We start from the raw sequence: 17,543 nt of genomic DNA, 5'->3' as shown, positions 1-17,543 counted from the left end.
GTATATATCTGTGTCATCTTCTCACATAAAATTTTAAATAGTTTCAGCTCAAACTATACATACACAGAAATATGGTATCTTTTCCATATACAAACCTGCTGTAGCTTATGCAAGGTAAGTTTAATATCTGAAATAATAATAAAAAATAAAATCATGCACCTTCAGAAGAATTTGTAAAAATTAACAAAATATCCAGTTTTATTTAGCTTTCAGCTCAATTGTCTTAGAAATTAAGCGAAACTTTACACAGAATGAACACTTTTCTCCTTTGCCTGATGAAAAAGTTTATATTGCTTGGTCCAGTCAACTATGTTGGGTTTGAAAATATCAAAGCAACTGCACTGAAAAAAGTCTGCAAGATTCTGGAAGCATCCAAGGCTGAAAAAAAGAGAAAAATATGGATTAATAAATCTAAAAAAAGAACGCTGCGAGCATGAAAAATACCACTTCACCAAGACAGTACTTAAGATATTAACCTGTCAAGGGAGATAGCTTAGGGAGAAGAAACAGAAGTGCTCTCAGCTGAGCATTACTCCTTTGCTGAACTTTTACATGTTTTACATTAACAAATGAGAGTAGATTAAGTTAAACTCAAATACTTAAAAGCTAGTAAGATCTGTTAGTATCCCTGAGGAAACAGGGAAACCTTGCTACTGATTTCTCTATTAACAGAGTTAAATACTGCAAGAGAAGTCAGAAAGGGGGCAGTTCATACCTTAATTCTCTTTCTGATCCTAAACTACAGACACAGAGACTGATGAACAAATTAAAGGACAGCACTCTCTCACACTCAGAACAATGTTTTTACATTTATGAAGCAGTGAAACAAATCAGTACAGAAGAGATAACATGTTTAAAACACTCTATTCGTTAATACCCACTTGTATGGAGTCCTCCTGAGTGAAAAAGAATGCTTAGAGGATTTTCTCTGCACCAGGAGATTCATTCTTTCATGTGAGGTCAACCCCAGGAATGTAATCTGATTGGAAGAAAAATGTAAGTAATGGTTGCAACATGAACATCACAAATCAAAATTCTGGTGAGACCAAAAGGTACTAACGAGAAGGGAGCAGTGGGGAAGAATCTGGACATATTTAATAAATAAGTAACCACTGCTATAATTGATGACTGAAAAGTATGTTTCTAAACATCATTTCGGCTAAAACAAAAAACTGGCAAGTTCTAACAAAGGCCTGCAGAGAAGGCAAGCTTAATTGGGATGTCTGTGAAGACTGTAGTGAAGACTGTATTTTCACAGATGTCTGCAGAAGTTTAAGATCTATCACAGTTAAGCACCAATCTCCTCAGATTTTTGTCTACATTCTACCACACAAAATGGTAGAAAAAGACCCCTTGATCCACAATGACACTAAATGCCATAAAGCAGTACATTTTCAAATCACTGTGTATGAAACACAGTAGTTAAACTGTAAATATCCTCCCTCTTTCTTTCCAGCATGATATCCCAGTGTCTTGAACACTGCAAAAATCTAGCAATACACATTTAAAATTGTGGAGCTTTCTGTTTTGTATTTTTTTTTTACTAAGCAAGATAGAAAACAAGCCCTCAGATCACTGGGCTTAACACGTGTTTCAAAAACACCTCTTTCCTAAGAGCTGGTAAACAAGTTGTTTCACAGATGTTTTAAGACAGCTGTTCTCAGGTCTGTTTGCATAGCCACGCTTTTGTCTGAGAAAAACATAAACAAGAAATTTGACAATTTTATCTCAACAAGATAAAATCCAGGTCATATGTTTTTACAGTAGCAGTGGGATTTTATACAGTCTAATGACACATGGCTGAGCTCTGCCATAGAATTTTCAACCCAGGAATAACTGTGTTACTGAATGTTTGTGCAGTTTTGGGGGCATTAATACCAGTACTTAATCAAATAAATTTCTTGTCTTTAAAATCAACTTTTTAGAGGCTTGGAATTTTTAATGAGTAGTAAACCCAGAACTCAGTTATAGGAATGATTTGCAGACTATGATTCTACTTCCAACACAAAATGCTGAGTGCACAAGAACATGAAAGAGCCTGTGAAACTCCAAGGTCTGCCCCAAGATTTAAGAGCAGCATCTTGCTGCGACAAACAATCAAAGAGAGCAGGCACAGAGTTGTTTTTTTTTTAATGAGCTTATCATCAAGGGAAAAGCTTTAATGTGACAAGAAGCATAAACTGAAGAAAAATATTACCTGATAAAGCTGAACAGTGAGCCACCCAGAGGCCCATAAGGTGTGGAAACAGGCTACTGAGAAGATGTAGGAAACCCAAGGAGAGCAGGACACAGTCTGGGTGAAATATGTCCACACTCCATCTTGCTGGAAACTTGCTGCACAGTGGTTGGACCAATCTGACAAGACACATAATCAGTTAATTGTGCTTTTAAGCCTTTACAAGCTGAGGAAAGATAATCTGTATGAAATTAATATTACATACCAATATCCTCTAGAAACACCACGTTTCATCTACCCCGTTGTCACCTAAAAGCACCCACACAGATGCATGACTACTTGCTATTCTGGCTGAATAATCTTTACATTCTGTGTTCATGATTCACAGAAAAACATCCTTGTTTTTAAAGGTTGGTGCTATGGTAATTCATCGTCAGCAACTACATTATACAAGCTTTCCTCTCCTTTCCAAGAAATTTTTAAATTTTTCAAAGTAACAATTCAGATTTATTAATGAGATACTTTTTTATCTCTTCAGGATTAAACTACTTCAAAACCAACAAGAAACATTTGTCTTTAGTATAGATATTTCCATATTAAAAAAAAAAAAATCAATCAAGCTTTTGCAATAACGTATTTGCAAACTTATTTTCTGTTACAGCAAAGGGCATTCAGACTAGAACCTATCACATGACCTTCCTCCACATGGCTTCCCTATTTCCTCTTTAATAAAATGCTTCCTACTATTTAATTTTCCAATGGATATCCCACTACAGCAGCATCTTTGCTCTTCCTCAATACAAATGGAATCAGGTATTTGACCAAAGACTCAGGATGCATCTTCACTTAAATAATTCACTTGCACAGTAACATCACTGCTGAAATAAGGTATCACATGTGAAGGTTACACTTGCTGGAAATGAAATGCTGAAAAATAAAGACCACACACAGACGGATTTGAAAGCTAAGTAAAACTAAATTCATGGATACATACACTGAAGAGTTCCATAAAGCAGCCAGACACCAGTCATGGCCAGGAAAAACAGGAACAACAGGTAGTAATAATGGTTCCCAATGCCTGAAATTGAGGAAAAATAGGAAAGAAAATAAAAGGAAAAAAAATAAAGTTGGACATTTTAAAAATCAGCAGTAAGTACATTTCCACTGAAGTCTGCAGGAATAAAAAGAGAATCAAAATTATTTTTTATTTTAACCTCTGCCATGCACAAGAGAGCTTGGCAAGGCTGATCTTTCTCTCAACTTTCTCCTGTAAGGCACCCCAATTTATATAATAGAATTAATTCTGATGAAATCAACCAAGATTTGTCACTCCTTCAGAGCAAGCCTTCAGGTGTTTTAGTCTGATGAGAACTAATTAGGCAACCACAACTCCCTCCCATGAACAATAAAATAGTCTCATATGACTGAGAAGTCTAAGCTATTCAATTTGTCTGACCTTGTGTGCTTCAGAAGTGAAAACATACACATAAAAAATTCCCAGACTTCAGACAAAAAAAACTCTTACATGAAGATAGATTTTTTAATTAGAATCATATTGCTCAAAGCTTAGAGACAACACATTAGAAGGCTCTCTCAGCACCTTGTAAATACCAAACATTGTAAAAACAGAATTTAACACTAGGAAAAAAGCTATTGACAGAAAAAAAAAGTGAAAAATATATTGTTACAGATGTGAAGCTGTCACCTTCCTATCTTGAATAATGAGCCAGAAAGAAAGAGAGAGGGTGAGAGAGAAGAACACAAGATGGAAATGCCCTGCAGGGGAATCTCAGTGGTACAGATGCTCCACTCAGAACTGTCCCTGATAGTGACAAGAGGTAATGGAAGTTCAGGAGGACACACGAGTCCAGCCACTTCGTCCAGTTCATTTTCCTCATTCACAGCTACTGCATTAAAATGTCAGACTGTGCATACTTGTCTGGTTGTTTTAGTATCTACCCCAGGATATGTTGTCCAAAACAATTTGTCTCATTGCTTTATGAACCTGCTGATACTGCCTGGGTCTGCAAACCCTTACAGCAGTAAGCTCCAAAATTTCACTGCCTGCCATTGGAGTGGAGACATTTTTTCCTTCACCAGTTCTAAATCCTGAGTTCTACTATGATGTGCTTGGCTAATAATTCTGCAGTCACATTGGCCATCTTACTAATTTTTGTCTTTCCTTTTTCAAAGCCTCAATCATACCCCGTTCCTTATCTCTCCAAAGAGTTACAGATTGTGTAGTCTGGTGTTCTCAGGGTACCCACCCTAACAACCTCTGAATAATCTTATTGGCTTTTCTCTCTCCCATCTAATTTTTCTCTGGCACCAATCAGAGCCCTTCAGTATCAACAGGATATTCTTGTATCATGTGTGCTATCTCTTTACGGGGATAAATGTTATCTCTGCAACTTTCAAAATATGCAGTGTTTTCAAATTTGATAAAACACACACTCTCACCTACGCACTGTCCAGTCCACAGAGAATGTTGATCATATCTGGCTACACATGTTTGGCAAGCAAGGCAATGCACAGATCTCAAAGGCTTCCTTACCTAGGTGAGGATGAAGGAAAAGAATACATTCATAGCAGAAGCATCTACTTTGCTCAAAGTTTAAGGCACCATCTTACAGTTAGCATTACATTTTGCATCATCACTGTATCATACACCTCACAACACAAAACACAGATGAGAACCATAAACCTTTATTAAAAAAAAAAGTAAAATTAAGATTAGAGTCCAAGGATCTCAAAGCATCTCTAATCACCATAAAAGAAAATAAATAAAGAAATGTACTAATTTACACAAACTACTTGTGTAACACTTTAATGACAAACAGTGAGGAAAAAGTTTTTTCATGGCAGTATTGAGGCAGGTTCACAAAGAAAATAAGTACGAAAGCCCCACTTACAAGACATGATGTGCAGAATGTTCTGAAGTCCAAGCAACCAGCTTCTGCAAGAGCTATAATGTTCTGGAAGACAAAGTATTTTGTGCTTGCATTTAGATCACATTTCCATAGGTGCCAAGAAGATTTCTACATTAGGACTTCTGCAGTTTGTAAGTATTTTAAGTGTCAAGGACAAACAGGAATAAGAACTTGCTCAAAGAAAAAACAAACCAGCAAAGACTAATGCAGCTTCGCCCACACAAGAGTACTCAGAAAAGTATCTCTGTCCAAAATTAACAAATGATGCGAATTAAACATTCCTTAAAATGAGATGGCACTTCTCATATAGTCAGCCAGACTTCAAGAAGATGAAATCTGCTCCTTTACAAGGACACAATGTTTGAGTCCTTTGGCAATATGTTAAAAGTGAAGTTTATTCTCCATGGCAAACTAAAGAAATACAACCTCAATGAAAGCCATGAGATCACAAACAAAATGCTTTCCTTAACCCATTGGTTGGGGGGACCAGACACTAAATTCTCTACTGATTGGCTGCCCGTGATTTCTTCTGACCACTATAAAACAATTAGGAAATAGCAAGTGAGTTGCACAATGGTCAAGCACAAAAATCAAACCATTATATACGTTCTCAAAGCAGATGGTAACATTTAAATAATTACTAGCATATGATATATAGGAAAGCACTGAGACTATTTCTTTCTAACCAGAGACAACTGAAGCAGAAACCATCCAAAACTTCTATTTTTTAAGTGAAGTTCTATGTGAATTCATATCACAGATAACACCAGTGGGTCTGTACAATCTTTGGTCAACGCTCACATTTCAATGAGAAGATAAAGGCAAGAAAATTGTAGCAGGACAAGGAAGATAAGGAAACAAGCAGTAGGAGACATTCTCCAAGATCTGTTGCTAAACGACATTACTACAAACTCTTTAAGGAAGAATATTTCACTGCTTTCCAGTTTAACAGAGCTGCACATGATGACAAACAAATCAACCAGAGCCGCATCAGCCCTTCCATTTGCTTTTACAAAATCACCTACCTCTTTTCTTTCTTCTTCTGAAGTTTTTATATATCCAGGATCAGTACTCCAGGTTTTATAGAAATAATAGAGAAGACCCATCAAGCTGAACATGACAGTGATTTTAAGAATTACATTAGTGGTATGTGATAATCAGGTTAAGGACTATAACACCACTATTTGTCAAACAAGCAAAATATGCCAAAACTACTTTGAATTACTTTGTATTACTTTACAAGTAAGCCACAAGAAGGAAAAAATTACTTTCACTTTTACAGTGGGATCCTCTCTGCCCTTCCAAGGCCATCTCATCAGAGAAATGGAATATTCTGTCCAGTCTGAGCGCTGGAGAAGATTTTTACAGCTGTATAAACCTGCATCATAGGGCTCCATATCATCCTCCTTAAAAGTCCTCTAGACTTCTGCCTTTGAATATTTCACAAATATGAAACAAATTTGATTTCTTTATTCCCTCTGAAGCTTTTGTACTTTATTTAAACAATATCAGTCAGACATGCAGAGCAATAAAGCTTCTGGCAGCTGTGAGATTTGTTTGGTTGCTGCACCCACTCCGAACTCAAACAGGCTCTTAACTCAGTCTTACCTTGTCCCATTCATTTCACCCAAAAGCAACTAAATATACTCATTCAAAAAAAAAAAGTAACCAAAAGTCATCCTGAAACGATTTCTGTCACACAAAAAACCCCCCAAGCACACACTGCTAAACACTTCTGAAGGTAATGGGACATTAGGAGCACAGTTTTTACACCGTGAAGTAAAATCATCTGTGTATCAGATAAGAGGGCAAGAAAAACATGTCAAGATTAACAGTCTCTATATAGCAAGAGAGGAATGTGGAGTGGGGCAAGTTTCATACTGATTAAATTCAGGGCATCAAACTTGAGAGCTCAGGCTGCCACCAAGGAGCAGGCAGCGAGCTCAAGCCTGGACTGCATCTCCAGTGACCCTTCAGTCACTCCATGAACTCCAGTGTAAATAATTTTTAAAAATACAGGATGGCAACCTCGAAGTTGTTTTGTCTTATGAATTAACAACACTGCAAACAGTTCTAATTAAAATCAAGATGATTATGAAATACTGGCACAAACACCAGCTGTGTTTGTCACAATGCAGTTGCAGGGTGCAATTGTAGAAGCCAAAATGATGGCATGTTTCTTGTGGATACTGCTGGTCTATTTGCACTGCTATTGGTTTTTTGGAACTCAGGAAAATCCTTAATTAGAATGGCTGGGTTTCCATTCAGTCTAGAGGAAGTTTGATAGACAAATACACCTAACTAAAATCCTGAAAACTTTTAAAACACTCAGATCTGTGACCAGCTGCAGAAGGAAAACACATTAATGAGAAAAAGGATTGGGCAGTGAAATGGAAACCTATTCCCTGGCCCATCTCACCAAGCTATGATTAGGACTTCAAGAATATTGCTATGCTCACTGTCTTCAGCAAAGTGAATTACTCAAATCCCTACCAGTATAATTTTTTTTTTCCTTTTAACTTAGGTGACACCAATAAAACAAACCTTAAAGCTTCACAAGAATTTAATAATACCATTTCTATTCATACAAACATATGTGTGAATCCGCAGCAGGAATATACTGGATCAGCTCACCAAAGTTAATCCTGTTAATTCTATTAAGGACATCTTAATTGGGAACACTACAAAAGAAAATGTCATTTAAAGGCTGAATTAAAAATTAATCAAAACTGGGTACCAATATATTATAGCTGCTGTAGTACAAAATTACATGTAGTTCTAAATATCTTCCTAAATGCACACAACTTTATCAATAAACAGATGCACACTGTGTAACAAAAGAGCAGGGCACTGCAAAGAGAGCACAAGCTATTAAAACGTTTTTGTTCTCATCAGTGGGAAGCCTCTTCAAAGAAAGCAAATGTCAGATATAAATCAATCCACTGTATATAAAGATTCAGTGTAACCTGTGAATAAAGACAGGAGACTGAACAGACTTCTTTGCACGAACACAAAGAAATTTCTTCTTTTTAGGGAGGTAGGGGTAGAGGATGTTGTTTTTAAAGGCAGAAGCATACTTATCATTTTAGAAAAAAAGAGATATTTTCAAAATATTACTAAGATATATGTTACCTAGTTATACCACATGCCAAAATACATCACTCGACAAGAGTCTCTGAGGAAAATTAAAGAGTGATGTGGAGATGCTAACAAAAACCATCAGTTTTATAACAAAGCTCTTCATTCTGGTATTCCAGTAACATATGAAATAGTTCAGGTTATAAAGAAGACAAAAATCTATAAACAAAAGAAGGTACAGACTTTTAGTCTGTGTATAACTTTAAACCAATCTTACCACACATTAACAGCCACATGGAATTATCTGGAATTGCTCATCATTGTTTGCATAAACAGGTTTAGATTTACAAGAAACTCCAAGGAGAGTTGCATTTCTTGAGTATAAAGGATATCAGGCAGGAACCAGAAAAACCAGGTCACGGACATCCAAAAGACTGAACTTAGCAGAAATGCTGTGGGAAGATACCTTAGATTCTTGAGACCCACAAGTTGCCTGGAAGAACATTACAAGAAAAAAGTATTTTTCAAAAAATATTTGAAGCATAAATCTATAGAATAAAAATCATTTGGCTTGTAACTGTAAAAACTCCATGCACACAGTTTATTTCTCAAAGAAATCAAGAACTCAAAAGCATTCTTTATCCATATATATAAAGGATTAACAACGCAAAAATGAAACTGAAGAGTGCTCTGTTCCAGTTCCAGTACAAATGGTGAAAAGTCCAATCTTACAGCATTGTCATATCAGTGACCATTGACTGCGGCAGGAAAACTGAGAAACAGCTTAGGGTAACACTGGGAGGTGTGGGGAGCAGAAGAAGAGGAGATGGCTCATCAAAACTCATTTAGTGACAGAATATAGCAGGAAAAAGTTATGATAAAGGACCTTTCTGAGCAGATATCTCAATGTCTACCAGATGCAGACTATCAATAACACTGACAATAAAATTAGGTAACAGATTGGGTTGGGGTTTTAATTTTAAATTCTTCAGTGACAGGAAACTATTATTGCGTACACTTAAACACATTCAATTTCTATGGTCATTCATTCTAAAAAGTACATGTATTTAAATTCTTCACACACCATGCAACCATTTCTCATGAGATACCTTTTCTACCAAATGAAACTAAACTCTAAAAAGAATTATGCATCAGATACTTTTTAAAGTGTCTTTGACTAGTATGTAAACAGAGAGAAAAAGCCACAAACCTCACAAACAGAGCCATCCCAAATAGCAGGCTGAGAAGCAAACCTCCTTTTAAAAGCCAAGAATCAGAACTTAAGTCCATGATGTATCCAATGGCCCACATGAATGTCAAGGAAGATGTCAACATCAGGAAGAGCTGTCAAAATTATATGCAGGTCTTACTTATAAGTATTCAGTTCATGTAATACCTCATAATACCATCAATACCTCAAAATACCTCAAAAGCAGGGGTGAGGTATGACACAAAACCCCCCACCCAAACCACTCCTAGTGCTTTTAAACAATTCTATTTTGTGCACCTAATTCCACAAATTACTCTTCTTAGAGTTAATTTGCATGTCAATCAGGAAATTACCTCATATTTCTCTACTATTTTCAGTAACCTGTTATTTCTCCTGTTTCTCATTCTTTCTTCCTCTTGTATCATATAAATCATGAAGTGATTTTGACTTTGATAAGCAATGTCAAGCGGTGTCTCTCCCTTTAACAAAAGAGAGTGTTGTTTATTTATTTATTTATTTCCTTAACACATAAATACTTTCACTTTTAACAGAAGCAAGAAATGAATATAGTTAAAACAAGACTAACTGGACAGTTACTTCCCAGCCCTACCTGCCTCCCAGTATTTTTAAGGCAAAGGTGAGCTAAATTCAGAGTGCTACCTTGCTTAAATCAGAGCTTTGTAGTTTTGAAAATTGATACTTGTAAATAGATTGCATCTATTTATCTGTTGGACTGCCTTCAATGACATATCTATACAGCCATGATAATCTATACTTTCAACATTTACGCTATCAATTTTTACAAATATAAAGTGGAAGCCTTTCATATGTGATAACCTTTTGAATGTACAAACAGGCATTGCCAAACACCAGCTTTCACAGGAGGATATTCACTTAATTTGAAGTCTTTACGAGTCTGACTAGACATGAAGAAACACATTTTTTAAAATCTGTCCAAGTCCTCATGACAACATTTTTAAGTAGAAAACAGCCAAACTGAGTAATGAGAAAGAAATTAAACAAGGCCCAAATAAAGTGAAACAAAAAAGGGTGAGGGAGCAGAATCTGCAAAGAACACAATTACTCTTGAGTGAACACAAGACTTGGCTGTTCATTACACAAATGCTGCAAAGAACCTCTGCATTCATACTTTGAGACACACCTCAAGAAAGGTGCTACTTCCTTCTGGGAAAGACTAAGAACACCTGCTCTTAGCCAAACTGCTGCAATTAACACTCAACATGGAGAGGATTTAAATTTTTCTTTACATTCATTTTACATACTCATGCTACCAAGGAAATCATACCTTGACATTTTTTATATCCAGGCTGGCACCAGCTTCCAGCAACAGATCCACTGCACTAGTATTTCCTGAGGCTATTGCCCAATGCAGTGCAGTATTCTTTTGAACATTGTCTACAGCATTGAGAGAGGGGTTAAGCTTTAAGAGAAACCTCAAGGGTTCTGGTCTAGATGAAAATAAAGTGTAAGAGTTAACAAAGAGAAGATAATCTAGACTGAACGTGAAACTTCTGAACACTTTATAAAACAACAGTTCGCATCTGTGAAACAACAGCAGATATATAACACCTTCTCAGAAACAGCTCATCAATAACAGATCCATGTTTACAATTTCAAACCTGCCCTGGGAGTTCTTCTCCAGACTATGTTACCTTAGCATTTTAACAAATATGAGGTACCTAACAGAGATTATATCTTCTACAACACCATGTGTAGCTTGTATCTCCCCATTTTATTTGTTCTAAATGCATTTCACTGCATCCACACCCACTTGTTTTCATTTTGCAGAAAATACAATAAGGCTGCAGATGATTCAGCCACAAACCTAAACTTCTTTTAGAAATTTTTTTAACTTTTTTTGCTATATCCAATGAGCTATTTCTAACTGCTGATCTCTGAAACACCTCATATTTTAGTTTAAATGGAAGGGAAATGGAAGCTTTAAAAAAACCAGTAAGGAAAAATTCACCTCACTGCTTCTTGAGTACAGTATAATAGACTCTTCTTCAGTTACCCTCTACTTACCCAATGGCTTTTTGTGCTGTTAACATTAAAGGTGTTTGTCCATTGAAGTCTGTTGTGTCTATGTTCTAAGAATAAGGCAACAAGCAAGTGATTACCATTTATTACAGGAAACAGTGGAATTTTGGGCTATACAGGCTGGCTTAGCTTCACTAATGAACAGAAAATGAACAGAAATTAAATTATATCAGTAAAGAAACCAACACTCATTTAATTTTTTTTTCTCCTTCTACAAGTCTTACATGTCATTCCTTTCAGAATATTCTGATTTCCATCTAAGGAAATTTTTAAGGGAGAGACTCCACTATAGATATATCTAAGTGAATCATGTCAACTGTATTTCTTGTCCTCTTTCCAAAGAAATACTATAAATAAGAAGGACCTTGCAGAGCAATGCTAACCATGTTCCTTGTATAAATAGAACATACATAACAGATATACAGAAAATACATAAAACAGCTTTATTAAAACCACAAAGAAGGATTATGTATCTCAAGACACAGTTAAATACCTAACCTAAATTTTTTTCCTTCCTCTTTCTTACCTAATTTTCTTCCTCCTTTGCAACAAAGATTTCCTTCCTCCCTACCTCCATCCATCCTTAATTAGTGCAGATTTACTTAGAAGAATTATTCACTTGGATATTTTTATAAGACAGGTGGGCCAACAACTTTATTAAGCCTGTGGTAACCACTATATCTACACTCCAGAAGTCAGTTACTCTCCTTAAAGTGCACCTTATGACAAAGAAAATAGACTTAACAAACTTCTAAATCCTAACACTAGATTGTTTTTCAGAATCAGTATAGATCATGTAAGAATTTTCCTGTCATTTTTATATGCAAGTTGTTACACTTGCAATTAATTCTGCTCATTTCAGATAGAAGCTGAGACATCAACTACCATGAATACAATACAGAAATTTCTAATGAAAATTCAAAGCTAGTCTGATAATTTATTCTGCAGTCTTCAATTGATAGACAACTGCATAATTATTAGTTACAAAACTCTAATCAATTCATAAATACTTCATGATATCTATACATGATATACTGCTTTTCATTCCCAGTTTAAAAACCATTGGTTATTTCACAGCACCACAGATCTGCACAGCCTCAACAACACTCTTAAACATGCTGAAATGTAGGTGAATCTGGATGTGGGGGATGACAGGAATAGGGAAGAGCATTTAAAAAAAAAAAAACAAATATAAAAAAGATCTCATTTTTCTGCACTTGTAGCACAGAAAAATAGGTGTAAAATCACTGCTTTTCATCTAGGAAAAAATCCCAGATAATTCTGAAATGTCTCCTATACACAGGCAGCTACTCGTAAGCAGAAAATAACATTTGAGGCATCAGCAACATACCTGGCCTTTTGCTATGAGGTAGGCTATGATAGGCATGTGTTGAAACAGCACTGCTAAATGAATGCTACTGAATCCTTCCCCATCAATAAGACTGGGATCCGCTCCACAATTCAACAATAACATGACCATGGGAAGGTGTCCTTGTCTACAACGATATATGAAATTAAACTAAAGAGATGATTGTAAAAATGGGTATTTTAATGAAAGCTTTTGCCTTAAAATTTCTCACAGGCATCCCAAAAAAGATTTTAGACTCTCATGGCTTTTTTCAGGAAATGATATTAAATATAAACACACTAATAAATGAGCCTAGGGCAAAGTATTAATTTAGAATACAGTGGTTATTGTACAGTAACTTCTCCCATAAATAGTCATCCAAGCCTCTGACTCTGGCAAAAGACTGAGAGTCCAGAAGAAAGTGCTGATTTTCCAATCATCGTTCGGAAATTATGGAAGACTTCACAAGCAAACTTTTCCCAGAATAATTATTTCAGGTTATATTTTCTCCAGACAAGCAGTGCTTTGTTCTCTGGATCTCAGAAAATACTACACAGCTATAAATACTGACAGATTTGCAGTTAGTGATTGCAAGCAGCATTACCTGATGGCCCAGTGCAGGGGAGTAGAATTCAATTCTCCGCCAAGCTGATCCACTACCGCACCTTTGGAAATGTAATATCTGTGTAATAACAACACAATGAGGTCAGGAACAGACATAGTAAATTAGCAAAACATTATACTAAAGGTAACATAGCTAAAGGAATAAATGACTCATAATAATAAAAAATTCACTAGGGAAGCAAATGGACAAAGTGATTTGGCAGTAAATAATGCTTTTTTTCAAGAAAATGTCAAAGAAAAAATATAGTAATTTACCAAAGTATTTCTAAAATCAGCTTTAATCTTTGTTAAGAAACAAACCCAGGAAAATCTAATGATTTAATGTACTATATGACTTAACATGTAAAGAAAAAGGGCTATCTTTACATTTCAGTGACATCTTCACAAGGAAATTTGATTAAAATTTGAATTCTATCCTTTTCTTCTCAAGCAGGGCATTCCTTTTCAAGTACAAAAGCAACAATATTATTATAGGTAACAGTGGCAGAATACACTGTGTTACTGTCACAGGGACTCTCAACTCACTTAACCAGCTCCTGTCTGTTGTTTATTGCTGCCCAGTGAAGAAGAGTCACATTTTCTTTGTCTGGTTGTCGAACATCATATCCTGCTTCTATCAGCTCTTTGCATCGCTCTAGCATTCCATACCTTAAATGAAAAAAAATCAACTTATCATGTTTTCAATATTCTCCAGTCTGGAGACAGTTGCATCCTAACAAAAAATACATCTCCGTAAGCATTACCCAGCAGCTACTACTGGAGCAAATTCCTCATTGCATTCAATGGAAACGTTGTAAAAAGAGCGGGGCTGTGCCTTGATGAGTGGAATTTTCTACTTAAACAAAGCTGCTTGAAATGCTTTTATTTTCAATAGCAGCTGTAAGTGATTTTCTTCTTCCACTACAGGGAGCAAATGAAACTGAAAATGCTTCCTTTGTAGAAATATCCAGCCTGGCTCACATTTGAGGACGCCCCCATCTATTTCAACGCTCTGTAACCTCAGAACAAGTACTTACTGTGTAGCCTTGATGATATCACAGGTGCTGGGGTCTTCAGCAGTGGGACAGGGGCCTGGGAGATCTTGATCTCCATGGACGCTGTGGCTGCTGTGTATATGAGGTCGAGGAGGCCCATGGCAATGGCTTTTACACTGGCAGTTAACAAAACAATTATTAACCATTGTCATTTATCGGCTGCACACAGCACACACCTCCCCCTTTACCAGAAGCATTCCCTGTACATGTTAGGCTCTGTTAATACAAACGAAGATGCTAATTCAAAGGACAGTTAAAACCTCCTGGCAAGAGACCAATCCTTTTATTTGCGAGGACATCAGGGATGCCGTCAAGGTGCAGAAGGACAAATTACAGAGGCGTTCAGCACCCTGCAGAGCAGGACATTCAGCAGCCTCATTCATGCAGACACAGCAGCCTCACCCACAACAGCGCTGCCACACCAGAAACTACAACCTACGGCCTTGAGAAGTGTTTGGAATGCACTTGGCAGCCACAGCACCACCCGTGCAGCCAGAAAGGCGACGCGAGGGAACAGACAAGGCACACGCAGGGCAGGACACGGACGGCTCTTGCCCGGGAACCCTGCCAAACCCCGGCGGCATCACGGCCACCCTGGCCCCCACCCCTCGCCGCCTGCCAGGGGTCCGCTGCCGCGTTCCGCATTCCCGGCCCGCTCCAGCCTCGACACTGCCGACGAGCGCCCTGCTCACCACGGGACCATTGCCCGCCATGCCCACGGCCCCGCAGCTTCCGGCTCCCGCTTCCGGGGCACGGCTGCGGGGCGGGGCCGGGCGCACACGGCCTGGGCGGGGAGGGGGTGCCAGGGGCGGTGCCGGGAGAGCCCCAGCCAGGGAGCTCTCCCTGAGCTGTCCTGGCCGCGGCGGAGCCGTTTGGGCGTGCGGGTCGGCCGCACCCGGTTTTTTTCAGTTGCGCCTGAAATGGCTCCTTCCCTTTTACTCAGGCAGCCGCATCGAAAAACTCTTTCCTTTTCGAATGAGGTCCCCCGGGTCGCGGGCAAGGACACTTTTCTGCTGGCGAATTTTTGGGGGTTGTTCCTCAGTAGCTGGAAGCGATCCCTTGATGAAGACTCTGGAGCACAAGTCTGAGGCAGCTGGGGGAGCTCAGCCTGCAGAAAAGGAGGTTCAGCAGGGACCTTCTGACTCTCCACAATTCCCTGAAAGGAGTAGTGCCGCCTCCTTGCTGGCATGGTTGCTCCAACATTCAAGGCCATTTAGGACCGTTGCCACGCCAAGCTGAGCCCCAATGTCCCCTCATAAGGACCACCAGGGTGAGGGAGGAGCCGCCTTTTCCAGGCAAGCCCTGCGGGGCAAGTGGTCACCTCCCGAAGAAATGGTGAGAACCTTGTAAAACACCCACAGGTGTCGAACACCCAGAAGCTTCCCAGGTGAGGTGGGACCCTGGCAGCTCCCAGAGTGATGCCATCTCCTCTGGCCTGAGGAGAAACCATAGAATGACCAGACACCTCCAGCTCTCAACAGCTCTGTGCTGTCACTGGCATCTCGGTGCTGTGGGGACCTCCTGCTCCTGAAGGAAACAGGTCATGGCCCTTGGAGAATTGGCAGTCACCACTCACAGGTCATCGGAAAAGGGATAACTCCCAGCTGAGCCTCCAGACCAGGGCTAACACACAGAGCTCTCGCCATCCCCTCACAGTGGGGTCCTGGCTGGAAGGATCGTGGCTCAGGTCAGGCCACTTGGAAAGACATTCAGGGCACAAGAGGGTCAGCAGTCCTCATAAAAGGGAAGAAAAATGAAAGAGCAGGCACATTTATGAAAAAATGTAGATAGGTCAGAGCAGTAGATGGAAGGTGGCACAGGTTTGTAGCTGGCACATGGGTGCATTCCTTTGACTACACTTGTTACTGCACTTTCAATCTCCATCAGTTTCTTATAAGGCAGAGAAAGATATTTTGCGGAGGTGCGATGATCCCAGCGCGATAGGAGTGACCCCAGCATCTCAACATTTCCTATGGACTGCGTGCCCATGACTTAGGAAGCTGTGGACTCAACTAGTCAAGGGTCCAGCACTGCCTCCCATTTCAGGGGAAGAAAGAGAAAGAGTTTAGTCAGTTCAACCTAAAATAAAATTTTGCACATGTGACTTGTCTCACATACTTGAGAAGAGCAAAATTGCTGTTCCTGCCACCCGCTGGCCCTTGGAATGCACACAGAACCGTCCTCTGTTTCATTTCAGGAGACACAAGGTGGCTGCATCAGCTTGAAAGGACAGACGTTGTTTCAGTGTTGCATTTCTTGGCTTGTTAAAGCCCCTCCTAGCCCTCCTGTGCTGAAGACACAAAGCTACCATGCTGAAGGAAAGGCATGGAAAGCTCGAAGAAGGCTGAAGGGAGCACTGGAATTACCCCTTTTCCCAGGAGGTTTCTTTAGCTGAAGCTGCTGACAAGGACCAGACTTGACAGCCCGCAATAGGTTTGAGGTTCTTTTATTTTGGAGTCCTGCGTAGGACGTGGGAACTGGCTGCTGCAGAGGCATCAAAAATGCCCACCCCGCACCCACGGGTGGCACAAGATCTGCTCCAGCTCTGGCCTGTCCACGGGGTGCTTGGACAAGCACCAGCGGATCAGATGTTCGCACTCTGGGGAGAGAAGCCAGAAAGCGCCGGTCACGAGCAGAAGGCTCCTGCCCGGCCGCTGCCCCCGGTGCCCCCAGGAGCCGAGCCACTCTGCCCCGTGCGGCACAGCGGCGCGCCGGGACACGGCCACCCCCTTCAGCCACGCGTGCCGCGCCCAGCCCGTCGGCACGGGCCGCCGCCTGCGGCCGGCCCCTGAGGGCGCGTGGCCGTCCCGCCCAGCCGCGTGAGGGCCCCGCCGGGCGGCTGGGCGCCGCCACCTGCCACAGTCTGCCTTCTTGAGGCCGGATACCGACCTGGAGAGACCTGGTGCTCAAAGAAGAGCTGCCCCGACATGATGGCACCTCCCAGAAGGGGAGGCTCCTGCAGACCATGACGTAAGCAGCACTGCCAGGGACCAGACGGTCGCCGAATGGCCGTGGTTGCAGCCAGGAGCGATCCACTCGGGTGGGCTGTACGCGCGTGTTCCTAGGGAAGACAGGCAGCGCT

At 39.9% G+C, this 17,543-nt stretch overlaps 1 protein-coding gene across 1 annotated transcript; it reads right to left on the bottom strand.

The window, feature by feature from the left end:
• Nucleotides 1–101: 101 nt before the first annotated feature.
• ZDHHC13 (zDHHC palmitoyltransferase 13) lies at nucleotides 102–15,252 on the bottom strand. The gene is made up of 17 exons (XM_079307968.1): nucleotides 15,154–15,252; nucleotides 14,444–14,577; nucleotides 13,953–14,075; nucleotides 13,408–13,485; nucleotides 12,807–12,951; nucleotides 11,441–11,505; nucleotides 10,701–10,863; nucleotides 9,748–9,873; nucleotides 9,395–9,528; nucleotides 8,651–8,677; nucleotides 6,132–6,216; nucleotides 5,089–5,151; nucleotides 4,637–4,730; nucleotides 3,171–3,254; nucleotides 2,198–2,355; nucleotides 882–979; nucleotides 102–378 (listed from the first exon to the last, which is right to left on the bottom strand). The coding sequence occupies exons 1-17, from the start codon at nucleotides 15,172–15,174 to the stop codon at nucleotides 243–245; spliced, it is 1,734 nt and encodes a 577-aa protein (XP_079164094.1). The 5' UTR covers nucleotides 15,175–15,252; the 3' UTR covers nucleotides 102–242.
• Between the last annotated feature and the right edge of the window lie 2,291 nt (nucleotides 15,253–17,543).

The sequence above is a fragment of the Erithacus rubecula genome (assembly GCF_903797595.1).
Source record: "Erithacus rubecula genome assembly, chromosome: 6".
In the NCBI taxonomy this organism is placed as follows: Eukaryota; Metazoa; Chordata; class Aves; order Passeriformes; family Muscicapidae; genus Erithacus; species Erithacus rubecula.
The sequence above is the reverse complement of the archived record's forward strand: the minus strand, read 5'-3'. Positions and strand labels throughout refer to the sequence as shown.